The 24,913-nt window shown below is 39.2% G+C and overlaps 1 protein-coding gene across 1 annotated transcript in view; it reads left to right on the top strand.

Moving 5' to 3' along the window:
* TTC7B (tetratricopeptide repeat domain 7B) overlaps positions 1-24,913 on the top strand; it is a 155,381-nt gene that overhangs the window by 90,505 nt on the left and 39,963 nt on the right. The window contains exons 17-19 of the mRNA XM_064151677.1: positions 3,667-3,764; positions 16,689-16,829; positions 18,555-18,757. Coding sequence (XP_064007747.1) covers positions 3,667-3,764; positions 16,689-16,829; positions 18,555-18,757 — 442 coding nt within the window. The remainder of the gene's footprint in view (positions 1-3,666; positions 3,765-16,688; positions 16,830-18,554; positions 18,758-24,913) is intronic.

Here is a 24,913-nt window from a genome sequence, read left to right as displayed (position 1 = left end):
AGCAGGACTTGGAGGTTATAGCAAGTGTGTCAGCGGCAATCCAAAAGGTTGAGGTGAATTATTTTCAGCTGGGAGTCACAGAACTAGCAGCAGGGACCGTGGCTAACTTGTCTTCTAACTTAGTTGGCTGGTTAGGAGGGGAAGGGAGTTTCAGGAGTTTCCTGTCAGAATGCTCTGCAGAATAGTTACGATGGCTGTTAGCTTGATTTCATTGAGGCCTTGCACGTACTGCAGCCCAACTCTTTGCCTTCCATTTCTGCTGTTAGATCCTTTATGTAGATCAGGGCTCTCATCATGGCTTATCATTGCCCTTTTTTTTTCTGTGATGGTGGTGGTTGTGCTAAGAGCTGCTGTGCTGTGTTAAATACATGTGAAGTAATGCTTCTTTCAGATATCAGCAGTGGCTGATATCTGACTCTCAGCTGTTTGAGCTTTAAACAGCGGTTTGGTAACTCTCATGTCACTGATCTCCTTCAAGAACATCTTAAGTGGAAAAAGGAACAAGGACTAATTTTACTTTTACTTTGCATTTTTGTCTTGATATTTAAAGCCGTGCCTGGAAGTTTTGGTTTATGGTGTCAAATTAAAATGAAATTATTAATGGAATGGACAGGAGCTGTGGATAAATGTCATAACAGAAGGAGACAAGTTGCTTCAATATGGATCTAAATACCAAGCTGTAACCTTTCTTTTGATGGTCCATGTGAAATTTAAGAGCTGAAAACCTTTATATTGTATCACAGTGATCCAAATCTGTCTGCCTGGGATACCAATGTGACTGGGAAGTTCTGTTCACCCAAACATAGCAGGGAAAGGTGATGCAGCATTTAGGAAAGCTGGATTTTTCCCATCTCTGTAATTTTAACAGTGACTTCATTTTGTGAGAAAGCACTGTTTGTAAATTGTCTCCCACTGGAAATATTTTAAGCTTTTAAAAAATGCTTCTTCAAGCCAATAAGAAAAGGTCTTTTAATAAATTGAAACCTTTTTAGAATGCTGTTTTTCAAAGATTTAAATATCCTGTATGCTTATTTCAAGCAGCTTTTTCTATTCTGATTTAGACTGAAAACTAATTTTGATCTATCATTTTCCAGTGAGATAAGAACACACTTTTTTTTTCATAATCTGTCTTTTATGTTAAGTATTTCTTCTTGCAGTTAGTCAGACTTCGTGGAGTAAACTTGGGTTCAGTGTCTTCATTAATACTTCAATAGTGGAAATAAGTTTTGTGTAACTAGATGTACCATGTGAAGTAAAGGCTAGATGCAGCACTGAGCCTGGCTTTTGTTCAGCTGATTTAGAAAACTCTTCTTCTGCCTTTAATTGGCACACAGACATTTTCCTCATGAGATGGTTAATATGAATTTAAAACTCACTTTGTAGTGCAAGGCCTGGAAGATGTAAATCTTTATCTTCAGCTTGCTGCTTGAAGTTCATTAGAAAATAGTTCAAATCTTTTCCAGTTCTTAGTTTGCATTGGGAAAACAGAACAAACCACAATGACAGTGCAGTGCTTAGAAGATATTTTTGCTAAGCCTGGCTCTCGTTGTCAGCAACATTTGACATGTCATTGCTTTTGGCTTGAGGAAGTAATTCATACAGCAGTTAACCAGAAAATATGTAGCTGATAGTGTGTGTGTCCTGAAAAGTTCCTTTCCATTTCCTGTGGATTTCTGTAATAGCAACATTTTGTGAGGAAATAAATCATGCAATACTGTTAGGGTCATGCAAAATTCTCTTCATACCATTTTAGGAACAACTGCACAAAGAGAGGAAGTTCTTTCACTGGTGTGCAACTATAAAGAGTTGGTTTCCTGTTCTTCTCTTAGTTCAAATTCAGAAGGAAGGAATTTTAAGGCAAAGATAGACTGAATTCCAGTCTTGCAGTTTTGATGAAAATCTCAAAGTTAGGAATTTTGGGAAGTTTTTTTCTCTTTGGTGAGTTTCAGACAAAAGTCAAAAGTTTGCATTCTGCTAAGCTGGACTTACAACCCAATCGCTATAAACTTAATTATTTCTACGCTTGTGGAGAGCTTTTTGAATGAAGTTCTTGAAAAATAATTAATTAATGGTGGATAGTATCAGACTTGCAATCCTAAAATGTCATTACTGTATTAACCACAGAATATTAAAGGAGGACTGCCCATCTGTGCTTCCTCAATGTTTTTCTGTCAGTATGTCTCATAACTTGCCTCTTCTTAAGGAGAAGGAGTTCTTCAGTCTCTGTTCTACTGAATCTTTAATAGGCATTCTAGGACCAATTACTTTTCCAGCAAGTATATCAACAAGAAGCCCAAAGGGCACATGACTGAATTACAACTAAAGTACAAATGAAATGTTTGTCCATAGGAGCAGTTGGTGAAAACCATTGCTACTGCTTAAGCTTCTGAGATGTTGGCAGGGTTTGTAATCTTCGTACTGTGCTAGTAGGATCAAATTCAGCATCGGTCAGTTAATGTGCATGTTTGCACATGTATTTAGAATAACAACAACCAATCAACCAAAATAGAAACCAGGAAAACTATGGAGACAAAAGTGATGCCTTCCTATGTGAAAGAGAATTATGACATCTTTATAATTTACTTAAAATTGTGTGATGGTAGCTACGTCAGGGGAAATTTAGGCTTGAGGTGAGGAGAAAATTCCTCACTGAGAGAGTCATTGGCTACTGGAATGGGCTGCCCGGGGAGGTGGTGGAGTCGCCGTCCCTGGAGCTGTTCAAGGCAGGATTGGAGGTGGCACTTGGTGCCATGGTCTAGCCTTGAGAATTGTTGTAAAGGGTTGGACTCGATGATCTATGAGGTCTTTGCCAACCTTGTTGATACTGTGATACTGCATTACCTGCCCCCTCACTCTTATGAAATCACCCAGACTAGACTCAGCTGAACTGGAAGTTAAGGAATGAAGCTATATTTACAGCTTGGCACAATATACAGGCATATATACACAAATATACACAGTTAAATACATAAATATACAAGTTAAAAGCAATACAGAAACACAACACCTCTCCCAGAAACCAGAGTCCCCAGGAGGGGCTCCCAACCACCCTTCCACCTATTTTCCACCTCTCTACCTTATCTCAGACTTTGTCTTATGTGCAAGGCGAGTTTGGAGGATTGGCCAGGGAGGTTAGAAAGCAGAAGGATTCATTGCACAGCAGGTTAGGGAGAAAAGTGCAGGCAGCCAGAGACACACAACAGCTGTGTTATCTGTTTGTGTTCTTATTTTTATACATCTCAGCAAGCCTGTGAGTGAAGTAGACATCACCACTGTTTCCTTTTCACAGCCTATAATCTAATTCTTCTCACCAAAATATTCCAGCTAGCTTCAGACTAGGACAAATTAGTTGTCATGAGTTTAATGTTTCTCTTCAGTCTGTAAAAGTGTGGATTTTCAAACTTGCCTCTGCCATGTCATCTCCCTGTAAGAACTGTACCTCCCATTGTATACCTGTTTAAGGTAGAATAAATCATTTTTGTAAAGCTGTTACCTACGAATCAGATTTTAAGCCTTTATGTTCTTCACGTGGTGTTTGGTACTAAATTTGTTCATAGCAAGAACTTTTATAGCAAGAACCTTTGTGGGAGGAGGGCAGTATCCAACTTGTATCTCTGTATATAATGTTGTGTTTTAACAGCTTACAGTTCCTGTACTTTGTTGCAGTGATTCTGGACGTGGGAGCAGCCTGTTAGACAGAGCTATTGCCGACAGACGACAGCTCAATACAATTACATTACCAGATTTCAGTGATCCTGAGACAGGTAAGAATTGCATTTGAACAATGAAATAACTAAAAGGGTCTGGTCATAGCTAGATTTTACATTGGGGGACGTTGTTTTGGAATCATCCTGGCATTGTTGTCATTTAAGTGGAAATACTGTGTAAGACAAGGTGTTTTTTGTCTTTTTTATTTATAAAGTTCTCTGTAAATTAAAATATCTGTAATATGGATCTTGCTAAGCTTAGGTATTTTCTTATGCCAGGGATAAAAATTAATATGCTGAACTATTCTCTTTGCCAAACTCCTATATTTTTATGTCTGTTTGCACGTATTTTTCCTTTTAAAAGGCAAACCAGAAAGAAAATTCAGAAAACGCTTGATCTCAAAACACCTGAAGACAACATTGCTAATTAAAATGTCTAAATATATATTAAAGCATAATGACATGGGTGGCTTGGCTTAATGTAGACAGCTTTGGCAAACAAAATTTATTGCAAGTCATATATACTGTGATGTTTTGATATGTTAAAAGTTGTGATGCACAAGTACGCTGTACAAAAGTGAAGGTTGTTACAGGTCAGTGAATATTTGCAACGTGTGGTTTGCCTATTTTAATATATTCAGTTATCACTATGCAAATTGATATGCCTTAAATTCATGTAACCAAGAATCAGGTTATCCATGCATTTGGTGAAAACTGCAGATGGAATTAGCATGATAATACTAGTTCCAAAAACCTTTACAATATGTTACCTGTGTTCTAAATATTGAGTTTTCTGTCTCCTGGGTTTTATCCCAAAACTGTTGCATGGTTTTCCTGGCACTATTCAGAAGTGAGTTTCTTCTTAGTCACATTTTTGACACAAGTGACATCTGGGAAAATTTGACAGACTATGAATTAAAATACACTGACCCATTGACGTGTGATGTATCCCTTTAAGAACTGTGCTGTAGAGAAAAATCCAGTGTGGATGTTTAACTTCTGAAAGTTAGTTAGATCAAATATAGTTAGTTGAAAGTGCTCTGTGCTTACTGCAGTGAAAAATGGTTTTGATTGCTGATATTGAAGTAACCCTGCAAGAGGATATGGTCTGAAGAGTGGTACAATTTAGGTGGCCCCTGATGTGGAGTTTTCTGTCTTCTTGTACTCATATCATTAAAACATAAAAGATTACATTATATCATTCCATAGTAATCATTTCATATTCTAGTCTAATTCTATTTCATTTTAAGGACATAATTAGTTTTAAAAGCTTTCATGTACATAAATAGATGTAGATAATTTATGCTTGTTGGGGGCGGGGATGTGTGTATGTGTGTCTTCTGGGTGATTTCTTTTTTGGTTAGTTGTGAGAGCATAATGAATTGGTGCTTTTTAAAGACTTGTATTCTTTGAAGCTTTTATGTAAAGATGAACCCTTATCCAAACCAGCAGGCTTTTGAAGAAGCTTGCCCCAGATTTAAATATTCAAATCCAGTATCTTGCAGCCAGTATCTTGATTGGAAATGAATCTCTACATACATTCTCATTTTCATAGCGGTTCAATTTGTCTTCTTTTCTGAATCTCAGCTCTGGTTTTAGAGCTTATCTCTACTGTCAAGGAGAACATAATGGCAAGTTAAAAATGTGAGGTCCCTTTTGGATTACTCTTCATATAAAAGGTAGAGGAAGGGTTTGGTGGGAACTCCTTTTTAATGTTTTTTTGGGCAAGTTGAAGTCTAGCTATTTTATGGGGCTTTGTGTTGTTTTTTTAATTGTCATTTTTAGCAGAAGGAACTTTGTTGCAATACCAATTGATACTCAAATTATGGCAAGGACTAGGGATTTGTTGTCTACTTTATATATAATGTGTTAAAGATAACTAAGTAAATAATACTTAGATGCACACAACCTATCAGTCATACAAAAGCACCATATACAAGTTTTGTTCAAACTTCTTCATCCAGATGATGCCAAACTTTTGCAGAAATGAAAAGGCTATGATACTATAGAAATAAAAGTAAAGCTTATCACTGTGTTTGAGTGAGAACTTTAAGCAGACTGTCAAAACAACATTGTTCACAAACAATGTATGGTAGAAACAATAGGTGGTTGAGATGTTAGACCTTTCTAGGCTGACAAAGCTCTTGGGAATCATGTGGATCCCCAGTGTGCAGAAAAGCAGAAGGAATTTGACATGCAAATAAATAAATATGTTAAAATAAGGCTATGCAGGGAAGGTATTGCAGAAGATTCTCTCAAGACAGAGCACAATATAGTGCTACCTTATGTGTGTGTGTGTATACATTCATATTTGACTTTTTCCCTTTACAGACTTTGCTTGCTGACTATGATGATGATTTCATTCACCTGTCTCGTTAGTTCAGCCAGTCTGAGTACCATGAAATGAGAACTAAAATTCACATCTGAAGTCTTACTCACAATTTAAAGTTTAAAATGCTTTAAAAAAGAAAAATTCCTAGCTGTAATGAGTGTAAGACATTCTTTTTCTTAGGTATGTCACTTAAGCAGGAGTTGAAACATCAAAAGTGTTTATACAGAGCTCTTACTAATCCCATAATGAGAAATCACTAATGATTCAAGTTTAAATTTGTAAGCTTTGAGTTATCAACGTAGTGTATTGTGCAGTTCTTAAAAGGACAGACTGATAATTCCAATGCCCTGAACAATAAATATGGGAAATCAGTTGTTTTATTATGAGTGGCATGCACTCGTGTTTGTATTCATTAATGAAGTTAAGTATATGTGGAGGGGACAAAAAAAGTTTTGTTGAATCAGTTGCTGAAGTAAAATTTCACAGGAGGGCAGGCACATTTGTACCCACAGGTAGATGTGCTTATTCAAATCACTTGAGACTGAGTTGCCTATTTAGTTAAGGTAAGTTGCACTCAATCTTGTATATTGATTGCAGTCCACTGAGTTTAGGAAGAAACAATAGTAAATTTGGGGGTTATTTGCCCTTAGATTTTACAAATTCATGCATAGAACATATTTGATTTTTAATGTTTTTTTAACTCAGTTTAGTATGGAAGAAGATCAGGGTATTTTTTTGCTGTTGCTTTCAGAAGTGATAATTATTTACTGAAACAAATACTTTTGCTTTTTTTTTTTCCATCCATGAGTCCATGAAACTCTGTTGGATCTCTGTTTTCTTTCCTACCCTCCCACACCCTTATCATTCTCTTTGTTTCACTTTTTAGCTTCTGATACTTCCTCATCTTCTCTCTCAAGAACAGAGTCTCCTCTCCAACTGTTTGTATCTTCTCATCTTCCTCATCCTAAGCCAGATACCTTTGTCTGGCCCCATGCAGCCTCTCCATACTGTGACCAAGTTCCTGAGCCCTGTTCACCTTCTCACTGTAAAGTGGCTTTCTAGTCCTGATGAGCGTGTCAGTTTGTGCTATATTTTTTCTGATAATCTTCATAACTGATAAACTGTGTTTAAACATTTTAGCTTTCAACATAGGATCACTGTAATCTGGCCTTTTAAGGTGCTCTTCATTAAATGCTGAATGGGTTTAATAGTTTCATCAGACAAGACTAAAAGAGGTAAAGTTACAGATGTATTTTAATATCCTCTTACCATTATCTGTAACAATCATCACAGGTGTTTAGTAAGAGGCTATTGGCCCAGGCTACTGTTTTATTGATCCTAAAAGAGGTAAAGCTACAGATGTGTTTTAATATTCTGTTACCATTATCTGTAACAACCATCACAGGTGTTTAGTAAGAGATGCTATTGGCCAAGGCTTCTTTGTAGCATTTACCACTATAGATTATTGCCACTACTGGCATTTTTGCCTAACAAGACTGTCGTTTCCACAGAGTTTGTTTCCTTCTTATCTGTACAGTTCTTAATGACTTTCAAAAAGCTATTCTCTAAGTACATCCAGAATCTTCCCTGGAAGTTCACTTGTAGTTAAAAATCACCTAAATATCAGTGCATATTTCATTACTGCAGTTAGGGCATATAGGAATGATCCAGAGGTATTAGAGGAGTGAAAATCAGCATTACAGTATTTCAAGTGAAGAGCCTCTCTATTTATTGAAATTATTCCAATTTGGACATGCTGTAAGATCAGTCCCCATGTTGTTTGGAAACAAACTGTATAGTAATGCTGCCAGAGAAGTTCAGGTGGCAGGGTAAAATCAACACAGTTTTTCCAGACATTTACTGTCTACAACTACCTGAAGGGGCATTGTAGCCAGGTGGGGGGTGGCCTCTTCTCCCAGGCAACCAGCAATAGAACAAGGGGACACAGTCTCAAGTTGTGCAGGGTAGGTATAGGCTGAGTGTTAGGAAGAAGTTCTTCACAGAGAGAGTGATTTCCCATTGGAATGGGCTGCCCAGGCAGGTGGTGGAGGCACCGTCCTTGGGGTCTTCAAGAAAAGACTGGCTGAGGCACTTGGTGCCATGGTCTAGTTGATTGGTTAGGGCTGGGTGCTAGGTTGGACTGGATGATCTTGGAGGTCTCTTCCAACCTGGTTGATTCTATGATTCTATGATTCTATGATTTTTTTTCCTAAATGCTTGTAAATTCTATGAAATTGCCCTTCACTCACAGCTTTACGTGTGGTGCATTTCACAGCAGTATCACCAAGGTTGGAAGAGACCTCATAGATCATCAAGTCCAACCCTTTACCACAGAGCTCAAGGCCAGACCATGGCACCAAGTGCCACGTCCAATCCTGCCTTGAACAGCTCCAGGGACGGCAACTCCACCACCTCCCCGGGCAGCCCATTCCAGTGTCCAATGACTCTCTCAGTGAAGAACTTTCTCCTCACCTCCAGCCTAAATCTCCCCTGGCGTAGCTTGAGGCTGTGTCCTCTTGTTCTGGTGCTGGCCACCTGAGAGAAGAGAGCAACCTCCTCCTGGCCACAACCACCCCTCAGGTAGTTGTAGACAGCAATAAGGTCACCCCTGAGCCTCCTCTTCTCATCCAATCTTAAGAAATTAATTCTTGGCACTTGGACTTTAATTGGTGCCACATCCCAAGAAAATGCAGAAAATATTTGTGTATTAGCTAAATTTGCTTCTTAAAATAGCTGATAAAAGATGGAAGTTTTGAAAATACTAGCTCACATGTAAGCCTGTAACTGGAAATTAAGGGAAGTGTTTCCTTTGGGCTCCAGGAAATCTGTGTCCTACAGAGGTTTAGTTAGTTGAAGTCTGACTTTTTGAAGAATTTGAGTAGCTAGTTAACTGCCATTTGAGGTTTGAATATTGTGGGTTGAACTTTCTCAGATCTACTCTCTGAACAGTACGTAGCAGGTAGCATTAAATCATTTGTTCTTTGCAGAGCTACAAATTAATAAGAACCCACTCAAAAATGAAGGCAAACTTACTGCAGAAGCCCAAGTACAAATTCCATTATGTAGAGCACAGGTTTTCCATTTCAAGACTGCTATATCCTCAGGGAAAGGAACTTCCACCATATACATAAGTAGTAGTGGGACTGTGAAAAAAAGCAGATATTAGAGCCCTTTTAATAGTGTAAATAATTAATGAAAGTTAAAGCTCTCTGTATTTAAGTAGAGTTCTGCCAGTTAAGTGTAGTTAGCCAGGGCTGAAAATCTCACGTGCTATGTTTTGTTCAGCTCATTTTTTCTTCTAGTGAAAGAAGCAAAAGGCATTTTGTATTATTGAATTGGCTTCCAATTTATGTTGAACAGTAACATGATTTTAGAGCTACAGAAAAGGCTCTATGAAAATATATATTGGAAACAGTAATAATCTTGTTTATTTACTTATATGTATCCTTTGAAAACTTATAAACCTGATTTACAGTTTGAAGATTATCAGAAATCCTCTGGCTTTCTGGGAGGTCTTGTTCTGTTGTGGGTTTTTTTTTCATATATATATATGTGTGTGTGTGTATATATATATAAAAAAATATTTTCTCCTTTTTAATTTGGATTTTAATTTGTGGTTTGATCTGTTCAAAGGCAATCCATTAAATGCTTACTTTCATGGGTTTTACTCCCTTTTTCCAGTTTGTGAGTAGTATTCACCATGCAGTTCTCCTTATTTCTTGAGGACTTAAATCACCTTTTCCTTTACTCCAAAACACACGTTTTGTCCATCAGCAGTGGAAGTTTGATAGTGTGTAAAGCAAGACTGATGCTCTTTGCCCGTTCAGTCACCCCTAGGGCTGTAATCTTACGAGATCTAAATGCACTCAACTAACAATTGCTTTTAATAATTAAAGAGGCACTATTCATTTCTAAAGGACTGCAAATAAAGATATATTGGGGAGGTCTTGTATAAAGTAATGGACAGCTGCCAGTACATTGTATTAAAGACTTTATGCCACTGCCATTCCTAGGGAGTATGTTGGTCCAGAATACATTGCAACTGCTGTCATGAGTGATAATAAGCTTCTGCTTTTTCTTATGGTACCAATTTTACTTGCAGAATAAATCTCTTAAGAGTACACTTTAAAATAATGGAATAATGATAGTCAGCTAAATAATCAAAAATGAAGAATATAGATCAATAATGGTAACTGCTGCTTTAACCAGGGTGTGAAATAATGTTCCACTTCTCTAACCATTACATTATAATACTCTGTGTTTAGCCTTGAATATTGGGATTGTTTTTTCATTGAATGCTTTTTAAATAGATTTCTATGAGGTAGTGCAGGAGACTAATCTGATGGAGGAGGTGAAAGTAAGAATGTAAGTAAACCAGCACGTTTGACAGCAGCTAAGCATGGAAGATGTTTTTCAGAGCTGAGAGGATGCTCAGCTGTACCCAATCACTAGTATATCCATACATAACTTTGTACCAAAAGATAAGGTAACTTTCTAATTTATACTCAGACATTTTATGGATTTCATAGCAAAAATTGTTCGTTTTAGTGAAACATGCCAATCTGTTTTCTCAAATGCATTGCTGCAGTCCTGCAGAAGATACTGCCTCTTTGTATCAATTGATTGTTTTTGTCAGCAGAGTTCTGTGTATGTCACACCACTAACATTCTTACTGCCAGTTTTGTGTGCATGTAAAGTTGGAAATCATGGGGTTTTTCCTTTCTTCTGCATGAGCATTGCTCTTTAAGGTTTTTTTTTTCCTTTATGTAGATGTTGAAACTTTGAAAACATGATTAATGTGGAACTGCTTAGTAATAGTCTCTTTTGTGGTATAAAAGGAAATCTTGTTTTAGAGGTTTTGTTAGTTGGTATGAACATATATCATGAAGAACTAGTTTATTCTTTTACTCATTTTCAGCAGGAAAAGCTGATGTATATAGCAAAGTGATTTAGTTTTTTTTCTTTCCCCCATGCCAATAAGTGCTGATAAAGTCCATGTCCTAGTAAATGTCCATTAGACCACAGTGTAAAGAATGTATTGGGAAATGACCAGGGAAAGAACCAAAGAAGTCATAACATGCTTGTTTACTTAGAGTGGCTTATAAATCATATTTAAAAGATGAATTTCAGGTAGACTCCTTTGTAATGTTTTTCCTAAGGAAAGCCTGAAGAGAGCAATTGGAACACTTTGATGTTCACATAAGTTGAACTGTGGGTGTCACTTGGAAAAGAAAGGTTGCAGTCAGATGACTTAACTTCTTGGTTGAATTGTATTTGTACAAGGATTTCTGCTTGAGGTTGAGTTAAAACATTGACATAACTGTGGTTGCTGCAGAGACTGTGTAAGCATGGTGACCAGAAACTCTAAATTCTGGACAAATGTTATAGGAATCTTGAGTAGGAAGTGGTACCTTTTTTGGTTTAAAACCATTTTGCTATTATTAAGAGCTGTTACAATTTGCAGTGTGCAATGTGATTGTGATTCCAGGTGTTAACCAATAAATACTTTAAATAGTGAATTCTAGATCTTTCAGATAGAGTCACTGCTTTGTATTTGGCCTTTTTAGTATAAAAAAGCTTCAGAACAGATCTAAGCACTTGAAAGTGAGTGAAATGATCTGTGAGGCCTTGAGCAGACTTGAAGATCCACTCTTACCCTCATTTTCTCACAAACCTTTACCACTTGTCGCTGAAATTGCTATACATTTTGCCATTGTAATGAGACTATGAAGACCTGGCTCAGAGTTGGAACAAGGAACGTTTTTTTTCAGACATGTTTAGTTAGTTCCAAGGAGAAAAGAGTTGACTAAAATGTGGAGGAGGGTCAGAAAAAGCTTTTTAGTACACAGGACATTTAAGTGATTTGTAGTTGTCTGCAAAATGAAACCTTACTAATTGTACTAAAGAAGCATTTGAGGGTTTATGGGTTAGAGCTATCAACACGTGTGCAGTGTACCTTAAAGAAACTTGGTTGGGCAGTGTCAAAACACTACTCTTATGTTAAAAAAGGGAGAAAAAAGGATTGGTGAAGATACAGAAGTGTGATTGTCCCAGGTTAGGGCAGATTCCTCCCCTGGGAAGAGCAAACTCACCACAACACAGATTTTTTTTTTTTTGAAAGTCAGGGAAAGATGAAATTGTATTTCTTACAGTGTAAAGAGAGATAACAACTAGAGAAGAAAAAAACAACAATACAATAACCTTAAGGGAGATGGGGGAGAGGTCAAGCGGCGGCGAAGCAGCAGAAGCAGCAGCAGCCAAAGCAGCAGCCGGGGAAGATAAGCAGGTGCAGCTCAAGCAGCAAAAGCCAGCAGAAGAAGGGGGAGAACAAGCTGTGCTTCCAGACATTAAGCTCTTGATGCTCCAATGAAATGATATTAACTTATCTATTGTTGCCGTTATATGGCCTGTCCCTGGAGTGTTCATCTCTCCCCTATGTCTGAGCTAGAAAATCAGCTCAAACTGCCACAGCTCAAACTGTGCTGACTAGATAGGCAAAGCTGTATTAGAAGTCATCCGTCCTCCTTTTGGAAACTCTATAGCCCTGTGCTTGATAGCTCTCTTATAGAATCATAGAATCAACCAGGTTGGAAGAGACCTCCAAGATCATCCAGTCCAACCTAGCACCCAGCCCTAGCCAGTCAACTAGACCATGGCACTAAGTGCCTCATCCAGTCTTTTCTTGAACACCTCCAGGGACAGTGCCTCCACCACCTCCCTGGGCAGCCCATTCCAATGCCAATCACTCTCTCTGGGAAGAACTTCTTCCTAACATCCAGCCTATACCTACCCTGGCACAACTTGAGACTGTGTCCCCTTGTTCTATTGCTGGTTGCCTGGGAGAAGAGGCCACCCCCCACCGGGCTACAATGTTCCTTCAGGTAGTTGTAGACAGCAATAAGATCACCCCTGAGCCTCCTCTTCTCCAGACTAAACACCTCCAGCTCCCTCAGCCTCTCCTCATAGGGTTTGTGTTCCAGGCCCCTCACTATCTTTGTTGCCCTTCTCTGGACACCTTCCAGCACCTCAACATCTTTCTTGAATTGAGGGGCCACTGAGCTGGGGTTGTTCAGCCTGGAGAAGAGGAGGCTCAGGGGAGAGCTTATTGCTCACCTGAAAGGAGATGGTAGCTGGATGGGGGTTGGTCTCTTCTCTCGGGCAACCAGTGACAGGACAATGAGACACAGTATCAAACTGCCAGGGCAGGAGGAAGTTCTTCACAGAAAGAGTGATTGGCATTGGAATGGGCTGCCCAAGGAGGTGGTGGAGTCACCATCCCTGGAGGTGTTTAAAAGGAGACTGAATGAGGCACTTAGCGCCGTGGTTTAGTGAATTATAAGGTAGTAGGTGATACGTTGAACTTGATGATCTCAAAGGTCTTTTCCAACCTGGTTAATTCTGTGATTCTGTGTGATTCTGATTCTGAATGCAAAGAGGATTTTTAAAGTAAGAAAACCAAACAAACAGTTATTGATGGTCTTGTGCTGCTTAGCAACATCCTTAAGTTCTCTACATTTGAAGTAAGACTGAAGCATAAAGGGTTTCAAAGGCTGGGATTTCCAAACATCCCTCCAGAATATTACACCAGCATTCTTTATATGCTGCCCAATGCTGTTCTTCAAACCTAAACTCCAAAATCATTTACTGGGGATGTGGCAGCTTATGTTAAATAATCTGCAGACTGGGTTTCCAAAACAGTTACTAGGTCCACTTTGAATTGTAGATCATTATTCATGATTCAATTCTGCGTTGACTTGTAGATTATTATTCATGATTCAATTAGAATGTTTTTATATCAGCTGTATTAATTTAGTGAAAGAGAGCAGGTAATTATTTTCTAGTAGCTTGAATGATGAGGGGACATGTGACTATTATCACATTGTATATGTGTGTTTTCAGCAGAGAAATACTTGCTTCAGTATGCCAATTGATAACTTCTTCCTAAACAGGAATTTTAAGTCTGGATAATGACACTTAAAAAATCCTAACAAGAATTTTTTCAGTTTCTTTTCTTTCTGTCACTCAGAAAATCATTCGTAGACGACCTGATTCTGGGTCAGGGTTTCGTACGTAGCAGAGCAGCTCCCTCGCTGCCATCTATTAAGAATCAGCTCTCGACACAAGCTTTTGTAGCCCTACGAGGAGAGGCTGAGGGAGCTGGGATTGGTTAGCCTGGAGAAGAGGAGGCTCAGGGGAGACCTTATTGCTGTCTGCAACTACCTGAGGGGTGGTTGTGGCCAGGAGGAGGTTGCTCTCTTCTCTCAGGTGGCCAGCACCAGAACGAGAGGACACAGCCTCAAGCTACGCCAGGGGAAATTTAGGCTGGAGGTGAGGAGAAAGTTCTTCACTGAGAGAGTCATTGGACACTGGAATGGGCTGCCCGGGGAGGTGGTGGAGTCACCGTCCCTGGAGCTGTTCAAGGCAAGGTTGGACATGACACTTGGTGCCATGGTCTAGCCTTGAGCTCTGTGGTAAAGGGTTGGACTTGATTATCTGTGAGGTCTCTTCCAACCTTGGTGATACTGTGAAAAAAGTCCAAGGTAGCATTTAATTTCCATAGGAATTACTTACTATCCACCACATTTGAACTTTAATACAGGTGGCATTGCAACTCCTATGAATTTTATCACACTAGAGCTCTTTTTTCTGTAGAAATGGTTGAACAAAAGTTTTAATAATATACTGTCATATGTGCTTCTTTGTTAAGTACTAGAGGCTTAAAATCTAACAGCATACTTCATAAGTGAAAATATTTGTGTCCTGGCTAGCAGCCAGAGTTCTTGCTTTAAATAATAGAAAATACAGCCCCTTTTTAGTACTGAATTGAATACTTGTATTTCAGAAGGAAGGGGATAGATTATATCCTTTGTGACAGTAAATTTCACTTTCTCTTTACAAATTCTGAAAGGCTAACAAGTGAAAGGTTGCAGCTGAATGGGTTTCAGACAAGAACAGGATTACTGGTGGCTAGTGGTTATTCATGGTACCTTGGCTATCATTTTTCTTGGAACAGACTCCACGTGCTTCTTGCTTAGACATAGAATCAACCAGGTTGGAAGAGACCTCCAAGATCATCCAGTCCAACCTAGCACCCAGCCCTAGCCAGTCAACCAGACCATGGCACTAAGTGCCTCATCCAGGCTTTGCTTGAAGACCTCCAGGGACAGTACCTCCACCACCTCCCTGGGCAGCCCATTCCAATGCCAATCACTCTCTCTGGCAAGAACTTCCTCCTAACATCCAGCTTATACCTACCCCGGCACAACTTGAGACTGTGTCCCCTTGTTCTGTTGCTGGTTGCCTGGGAGAAGAGGCCACCCCCCACCTGGCTACAACCTCCCTTCAGGTAGTTGTGGACAGCAATGAGGTCCCCCCTGAGCCTCCTCTTCTCCAGGCTAAACAACTCCAGCTTTCTCAGCCTCTCCTCATAGGGTTTGTGTTCCAGGCCCTTCACCAGCTTTGTTGCCCTTCTCTGGACACTTTCCAGCACCTCAACATCTCTCCTGAATTGAGGGACCCAGAACTGGACACAGCACTCAAGGTGTGGCCTGAGCAGTGCTGAGTACAGGGGCAGAATAACCTCCCTTGTCCTGCTGGCCACACTGCTCCTGATGCAGGCCAGGATGCCACTGGCTCTCTTGGCCACCTGGGCACACTGCTGGCTCATGTTCACATCTGCCATTGTTGGCTATTACAGATATGCAGACAGGCTTACAAGACTTCTCAGTTGATCATATGGGTTATGTCACATATTATTTATTAAGATTAGGCCCAGACAGTCTGAGAATTTGTACTTTGTAATTATAAACCAACTAGAGATGGTTTAGATGGCAAGGAGTGTAACTTAAGATACTCATTGCCTTCATTAAAAAAAAGCCTAAATATGCTGTTGGTTATTGGCTATCCAAAGTCCAGTTGTCATTAGATATTCTCTAACCATAGAAGCATTTTATTTCCAGTACTTTGAAAAGGGTAGTGTTTCTCAAAGAGCTTCTAATCTTGCTTGTGCATGCCTCATTTTGCAACAATTCTCCTAAACAGAGTGTGCTCTGTTATTGTGCTTTATACAAGGGACTTTTTTGCTGCAAGATACTTTTAACTCAACCTTCTTCATCAGCAAAAGTTTATGTTCAGTACAGTTTTATTGTGTATTTGTGATGAGGGATGTTGTGATCATCATGTATATTTTAGTTCTCTTTTTTTTGGTACCATTATTAGTCTTTAAATAGTGCTCTAATTGCCCTCTGTGGAAAGACATAGCAATGACTAATGTAAAAGTGCACGCAGCAACCTGGAGGTTACACTGTACAATACCATCACAAACCTTTTTTTGGATTGTATGTTGCAAGAAAAGAGGTGTCAGGTTTAATAGAGAGTATTCATAGTAGCAACCAAAAAATGTGTTGGGTTAAGGTACCAATGTTTAGTGTGGTTTTTACACAGCCTTTCAGACCAGTTTAAAAGCTTTCATAACATGGAAAATTAACCTGACATTTGAAAAAACACTTTGCTAACGTAGTACATGTAAATTAAGTCTTGAGGAGTTTGAAGTAGCACACCTTTTGTAAAGAGTTATGATTAAATGGTTTATGCAGAGTGCATGGCTTTCATTTTTTCTATGATGGTACTTATTTTCATTGCTTCTACAGGTTCAATTCATGCCACATCAATAGCAGCTTCCAGAGTGGAGCAAGCACTGTCTGAGGTTGCTTCATCTCTGCAAAGCAGTGCCCCTAAACAAGGTCCTCTTCATCCTTGGATGACTCTGGCTCAAATATGGCTTCATGCAGGTACTGTGAAAGTAATTTTTTTTTCTCCTTGATTCCCCCTTCTTGCTAGAATCATAGAATCAACCAGGTGGGAAGAGACCTCCAAGATCCTCCAGTCCAACCTAGCACCCAGCCCTATACAGTCAACCAGACCATGGCACTAAGTGCCTCAGCCAGTCTTTGCTTGAACACCTCCAGGGACGGTGCCTCCACCGCCTCCCTGGGCAGCCCATTCCAATGCCAATCACTCTCTCTGCCAACAACTTCCTCCTAACATCCAGCCTATATCTACCCCGGCACAACTTGAGACTGTGTCCCCTTGTTCTATTGCTTAGTGGCTTGCAAAAATCTGTTAATTTCAGTCAGAATCTGTTATGAATTATCAGATCAAACTTCTTCCAGGTGTGTGTGGCACTGAAGCTAGACAAGAAAGAAGCAGCACATTAGAGCTTTTTCATCTGTATGATCATTTGTGTAAGATAAGGCAGGCATTTTATAGTGCAGCTGTTACCAAGAAAGTCACATCTTCTGTAGAACAAAGGGAACACTCCCTTATCCATGAAGAATTTAGTTTAGGAATAATCAGAAGTATGATACAAAGCAGGTATTCTGGAAGGTATCTTCTTCAGTATGTATGGGATACTTGCATAGAAATCAGCAATGTTACTTACAGTGTTGTTACAGAACATATAATAAAATAAAAGTGAAGATTCACCATTGGGAAATTGCCTCCTTTTTAAGACACATACCACATTTAACTGCTTAACTCCCTGTATGGTTCTGCAGTGTTTTGCTACCTAGTGAGGGGGGAAAAAAGTTCTTCCTGTTAGATTCTAGAGACATGGAAAGGTTATGTAAGTAAGTTATATTGTCAGTTGTTAATCACTTACTGAATGAACCTTTTTTTCTCCTATGGTCAAGAAAAGACTGGCTGAGGCACTTAGTGACATGGTCTTGTTGACTGGCTAGGGCTGGGGGATAGGTTGGACTGGATGATCTTGGAGGTCTCTTCCAACCTGGTTGATTCTGTGATTCTATAAGTTTAGACAATTGTGTGTCAGGCTACTCATCTGATTTAATCAGGAGTGATTTATGTTAAATTAAATATAGCTGATTTGGGGTTGGTTTTTAAAGTTGCAGAGTTAAATGTTTTTTATTTTAGATTAAATGCTTGGAAATACAAACAAATATTATCAAATCAGAATGCTAATTATTTCATATCTTGTGCTAAATTAGCTAGGAAATTTGTCATCTGAAATAATTTTATTTGCTTGTTTGTTCTGAAGGAGGAAACTCAGAACCAGACTTGGCATTTACTGATTGGTACCTTGAGCAGTGGCTACTGCTTACTTGGTGACCTACATGTAAAATTGAGAAAACCCCATAGGTGGTGGTGTTCTGTCTCCTACTGTAGGGATCTGTGTTTGCTGTTTTGTGTTGGGTTTTCAGTTCTTGAACAGTGTTGGAATGCTCACAGTTTAAATATAAAAGTAAAGCTGAAAAAAACCTCGAACTTCAGATAAAGCTAACAAATTACTGCTTTTCTGGTGTTCAAACGATCCATTTAGAGAAGCATCTTTCATGAAATAATAATCTGTTTAAAAAAAAAAAATGTAATAATTTCTCTTAACCTGCAAGACTTTTGTAGGAGAATAACCTTTGCTTGGAGTAAAACTAGTTTCAAATACAGCATGCGAGGACATGATGAAGCAAGAATCATTCATTGACCTCACATTCCTTCCACAGCTGAAGTCTACATAGGAATTGGGAAGCCTGCTGAGGCCACAGCATGTACCCAGGAAGCAGCTAATCTCTTTCCCATGTCCCACTATGTTCTCTACATGAGAGGTCAGGTGGCTGAACTTCGTGGAAATATCGATGAAGCCAAACGCTGGTATGAAGAGGCCTTATCTATTAGTCCTACCCATGTGAAAAGCATGCAGAGGCTGGTAAGTCTGGAGTCTACCTTCTCTACATTCATAACTACTTCTGTCTTAATTTAGGATGTTTTATTGTGAAATCTTAACTTGGTATAGGTAACCCACAGCGTAAAGGTTTTGGACCTATATTCTGATTAGCACAATAGCTTTGGATCGTCTCTGGATTTTCATTCTCTCTTCTTTGTGTGTTGGGACACACAAACAAAGTCTCTCTTAACAGAGACTACAGAAAAGTAATTTACTTCTGCCTAGTATTCAGTGCTCCTGGGAAGGAGAGGTGACTCATGGTAAGTGATGAGCTGATACTGTGGTCTAGAGGAAAGATGATTCTGCTGTCTAATTCCAAATTAAAACTTGATTTCTACATATTGACTGACTTCAATGCTACGTGATTTCCTGGATTTTCCTGTGGTACAGAATCAGTCTTAGCCTCAAACTAATGCATAGCTTGAAGTACAACAGTGCCTTCCCCAGCATAAATGTGTTAAGTTTGTTTATATACTTCATATTTACATCATTGTGTATATTCTGTGCTTACTATGTTAGGAAAAGTACTTTCTTAATCCTTTTTTCCCCCCAAATAGAACAGAGTAGAACAGCTACAATCAGCTTCTTTCTTAATCTTTTTGTTCAGAATCAGAAGAAGCAGCAGGTTTTTGCCTAGGTGCTTATAAATTATGCAGAGAAATTTCTTGTTCATCCTTAAGGGGAGCATATGAGACAAGAGGTCAGATAGGAGGGCAGCACAGGGAAAGTTTTTTGTTTCACCTTTTCAGCATTTTGAGATACTTGAACCTACTGACATACCAAAAGGCTTCTGTTTCTGAAGAAGCCAGGCAGTCCTCTTTTAAGGCAGTGCAACACAGTGAAAATGAAAGCTTGGTTTTTTGGGTATCTTTCTGACCCTCCTCTGAATCCAGCTTTGAATAAACACTCTGTAAACACACGGTGCTGTTCCAAATGCCTGGGAAATTAGCTGCCTTTAGAGGCACAGGAGATGACAAATACTGTGCTTCCAAGTTCCCTGTTCAGGAAATTTTCACTCTGAATGCAGGCTGGAGGGTAAGTATTCCTTTAATTGGATTGGCCAGTCCTTTGTAAGCATTCTTACAATATAAAGTTTCAGTTTCAATTTGAAAAGCTTTCTCTATTGTTCTAGAGCTTTTCTGTACTGATATGTTGTTTTGAATAGATGCTGAAAGATTTATGCTACTTAAATAGAAACGTTAAAGAGGTATGCCAGGCATGCAGCAGCAGAGCAAGGGGACACAGTCAAAAGTTGTGCCAGGGGAGGTCTACCTCATAGCCTAAAAAGTCCCTTCCCAGCTTTTTTGTAGGCCCCCTTCAGATACTGGAAGGCCACAATAAGGTCACCTGTGTTCTTTTCCTTAGAGGCATCTCTTATTTTCTGATTCTAAATACTATTTTAATTTACCTTTTCTGCTCATCTTCTAGCAAGGTAGAATATGGACTGGATGAGGCATTTAGTGCCATGGTCTAGTTGACTGGATAGGGCTGGGTGCTAGGTTGGACTGGATGATCTTGGAGGTCGCTTCCAACCTGGTTGATTCTGAGATTCTATGATTCTATGGGAATAAGTATAGGCTTGATATAAGGAGGAATTTCTTCACAGAGAGTGATTTGCCATTGGAATGGTCTACCCAGGGAGATGGTGGAGTCACCATTCCTGGAGGTGTTCAAGAAAAGACTGAATGGGACATTTAGTGCCATGGTCTAATTGATTGGACAGGGCTGGGCTCTAGTTTGGACAGGATGATCTTGGAGGTTGCTTCCAACCTGGTTGATTCTGAGATTCTGTGAAAGCAGTTGTCTCTAAAATTCCACATGGGGAAAGAATACAAGGTGGTGTATCCTTCTTGACCTTTTCACCATTGCAAAAACTATTTTACTGAGGAAGTTTGTAGTGTTTACTCATGCCTGTGTGTAGATGAATATCTGTACTTCTCAGCACTGTGTGTCTTTAACAACTTATTGCAAAAAGATAATGATCTCAGTGGCAAAAGAGCTATAGCAGCAGCACTGTGGAGGTAACAGCCTCTATAACAAGAGATGAAACATTAACTCGTAATATTTGTGTTCACAGCTCTCAGCTGACAGTATATGAACCAAAGTTCTATGAAAAAAATTACCTTATTTTTTGTGATTAATTGGATATGTAAAAACTATTTTATGTGGATTTATAGGAATGTTTACAATGCAATATCATAGATTCATCAAATAGCTTAGGTTGGAAGGGACCTTAGACATCATTTATTTCAACCTTCCTGCCGTGGGCAGGCATGCCACTCAACTAGACTTGGCTGCTGTTTCAACCTAACAGTTACCTTAGAGCTTAGGTTTATATAATAAGCTTTGGTGAATTTCTTGGTTTGGGCAAATACTAAGTATAGATCATAATAGCTTTAGAAAATGTATATAGGTATGAAAAATATGTAATGCTTTATGTATAATTTCCTTTAAAATGAAATAGGATCAAAGGATAGCGCAAGTTCTAGCATGTAGCACATGTATCCAGCCCTGCCTCTCCAAGTAAAACTAGTTGAAATAGTTAAACCTAAACTCAGTTTTGAAGTTGTGGGGTTTTTTTTTGGTTGGTTGGTTGGTTTAGTCTAATTAAAAATGTAGAATGAGTGACACTTGGTTATCAGTGAAATTTCCTGGTAATAATGGTTTAGAAATTTGGATCTTTGATTTGAGATACTGTTTGTAGTTATCACAGTATCATCAGGGTTGGAAGAGACCTCACAGATCATCAAGTCCAGCCCTTTACCACACAGCTCAAGGCCAGACCATGGCACCAAGTGCCACGTCCAACCTTGCCCTGAACAGCCCCAGGGACAGCGACTCCACCACCTCCCCGGGCAGCCCATTCCAGTGTCCAATGACTCTCTCAGTGAAGAACTTTCTCCTCACCTCAAGCCTAAATTTCCCCTGGTGTAGCTTGAGGCTGTGTCCTCTTGTTCTGGTGCTGGCCACCTGAGAGAAGAGAGCAACCTCCTCCTGGCCACAACCTCCCTTCAGGTAGTTGTAGACAGCAATAAGGTCTCCCCTGAGCCTCCTCTTCTCCAGGCTAACCAGTCCCAGCTCCCTCAGCCTCTCCTCATAAGGCTGTGCTCAAGGCCTCTCCCCAGCCTCGTCGCCCTTCTCTGGACACGCTCAAGCATCTCAATGTCCCTCCTAAACTGGGAGGCCCAGAACTGAACACAGGACTCAAGGTGTGGTCTAACCAGTGCAGAGTACAGGGGCAGAATGACCTCCCTGCTCCTGCTGGCCACACCATTCCTGATGCATGCCAGGATGCCACTGGCTCTCTTGGCCACCTGGGCACACTGCTGGCTCATGTTCAGGTGGGTATCAATCAGCACCCCCAGACAGAAATCAAATATTTGTTTGTGTTTGTATGAACAAGAATGGCTTATTTGGAATATGTAAGATTTCTTTTTTCATAATCCATCTTTTTAATGATACACATCACTTTTTAGAAGGATGAAGAAGTAAACTTTGAAGCTGTACTATTTTTACAGTACAACTTTTTTGGTCATAATTCTTATTAGGTTCTTATTCCTAAGTACAATCTACTGTTTTCACAGCAACAACCTTATTAATCTATATTACTGAAGAAATGTGTGAAGAAAGACTATGGAGTTTAGTCTTGTGGCTTAACAACTTAGATGCTTTCTCCTGTGAGCTGTAGCATGTCCTGTGCTTGGGAGTTTCTGCACAAAGACTCTTACATTTGTCTTGAGTGCAGATTATGTATTCTGTTGACTATAAAGACATGCTCTTGGCAGAAGTCTCATGCATTTCCTGAATGCAGTTACCCTTTTTTTGATTGGTATGTTCTGTTAAAAGGCTGTATTTATCAAAACCCAACACATTTCTAAAGGAACAAATTATTATTAATTCTGCTACTCTCTCTAGGGTCATCATTGATCTACTCCTCTTTTAAAGATTTGCTGTAATTAAAAACAGGAGGACTCAGCAATGGTGTGAAAATTGGGAGAGTTAAGAGTGAGGAGATGAGTTCAGCAACAAAATGATAATTGGGAGTGTTTAGAGGAGAGGTTAACTTGTTCTGTATTTAGAAGTTCTGAAATGCCTATGACACCATGACACCCAGTGATGGAGGCTTTATCTGTGGATAAATGACAATTTGTTTACCTGTGTTCCACTTTAATTTAAACTTGGAACTGATTTGGCATTGCTTTACTTAACATGAGGTACTGATATGAGAGATCTGACTGCAGGGGGCACTGTGTTTGTGTTCATGCTCGTTGCTTTGTGTCACACTCATTGCTTTTTCATTCCCTCCTAAATGTTTGGGTTCTTGTCAGTTAAATCAGCTGAACAGCAGCATTAGTTCTTTCAAAGCAAAATGCTGTTAAAATTCACTCTAGTTGCTTGTGTAACTGAATTATCCCTCATACAATTGTTTAAATTCACACATTCATTCACTGTATTCTGTTAAACAATTCTCATTTTAAGATCTGCCTTGTTCTCAGATGCTATTTCCTACTGACATTTTCTCCAAGCCAGGGGTTATACCAGCTTGCTATTTGTCTAGCTCTGACTGCTCACAGGATGTCAGGAGAGAAGCAGTAAGATGTCAGTATCAATTATGCATACTTCACAGAGTGCAGCAGCAATGCTTTTGAACAAGTGCGATGTCCTTTCTTGGTTTTAAGGTTACATAGCACACAATGCAAAGTTGTGTTTCAAATGTTTGAAATACTTCAGTTTGTGACCTGTATTTCAAATTGCTTTTTATCACAGTCAGTGAAATTTAAAGTTTTAATTGCTAAGTTGGAAAATTACGGTCCACGCTTTAATGGAGTGTTGTATATACTTGGCTGTTATCTGCCTGTTTTGAACAGAATGAATTTATTTGAACAACTTTCTCCATTCTTCGTACCCTTTATCATCACCTCCAGATTTCTGCATTGCTGCTACCTTCATGCTTTTGTCATTGTTTCCCTCTGTGGGAAAAAAAAACCCAAGTCTTTTATCTCCTGCAGACAGAATGCTGTTGTGGAAAGTAGCCCTTGCTGTTGACGTGAACCAGACCATCATTCTGTAATGCCTGAAAAAGGCAATTATTTCAGCCCACTATCCAGAAAACAAATCTATGTGTTCTCAGGCTGAAAATTTCTTTGCTAAATATACCTTTTCCATAAAATAGTTTTCCCAGCATCTGTTTGTGATTATAACCCTAGAAAACTATAGTGCTTTTTAAAGTTTAGTAATTCCTCATAGCACTTGCCAATTAATCTTACTAGTGGCTTAGCTTCTAAAGTAGGAAACTCCAGCAGAAAGGGAGAAATTATCCTAAATTGCTCATCACATAGAAATCAGTTTTCAAAAAGATTTGCCTTAAGTAATTACATCCCCTACTCCACACTGTTAGATATCTGTTAGTTTCCTAGATGTTCATGATACTAAGTCATATCTCTTAAGGCTTAGATTAACCATGTGCTTTTTACTTCTCAGTCCTAAATATATTGTGGGTTTTTTTCTGGCTGCAATGACTTCTTGCATTTCTCTTCAAACCAAAGACATTTTGCCAGAAAGCAACCTGACAGTACTCATAGGCAGTGCATGCTTATGTCAAGGATGCTGAGCTGACTGAAAGGAAAAGCAGAGAAGATTTTAGAAACAGGAGTTCAGAGCCTGTTTGAATGGGTCAGGGTTGTTAAAGAAAATAAAAGAGTAAACAGAGTCAATCAAACTTTTTCCCTTCAATAAGGCAGTACATCCTATTGTTTATTCTTCTTTTCATAGCAAAGGCAAATTGTTGGTTTTGGTCACATAGGCTTTTGTAAGCACATTATGCTGGGTCTTGTAGGTGGTTTGTGTTGCAACGAAAGCTTAATGCCAAATCTCAGTGCTTGTTTGACTCACTGTCTACGTGTGCATCCTTATGCACATGCTGGTTGAAGAATGGACAAATAGCAGTGACTGGATTTGTTAGTGAAATATTGTGGCTTTGCCTTCAGAAACTTCAAGGTTATTTGATGGAAAGTAGAGAAAGTGAAGTGTCTGTTCAGCCAAAAATCTCACTGCTTCTTACAGAAGCATTTTACTGTGATGTGACCACTGTCACACCTAAATTTTGAGTAGTCACATTCTGCACTGGGTGACAACAAT

This window comes from Pogoniulus pusillus, chromosome 1, assembly GCF_015220805.1.
Source record: "Pogoniulus pusillus isolate bPogPus1 chromosome 1, bPogPus1.pri, whole genome shotgun sequence".
Classification (NCBI taxonomy): Eukaryota; Metazoa; Chordata; class Aves; order Piciformes; family Lybiidae; genus Pogoniulus; species Pogoniulus pusillus.
Note: the sequence above shows the minus strand (reverse complement) of the source record. Positions and strands in the feature narration are given on the sequence as shown.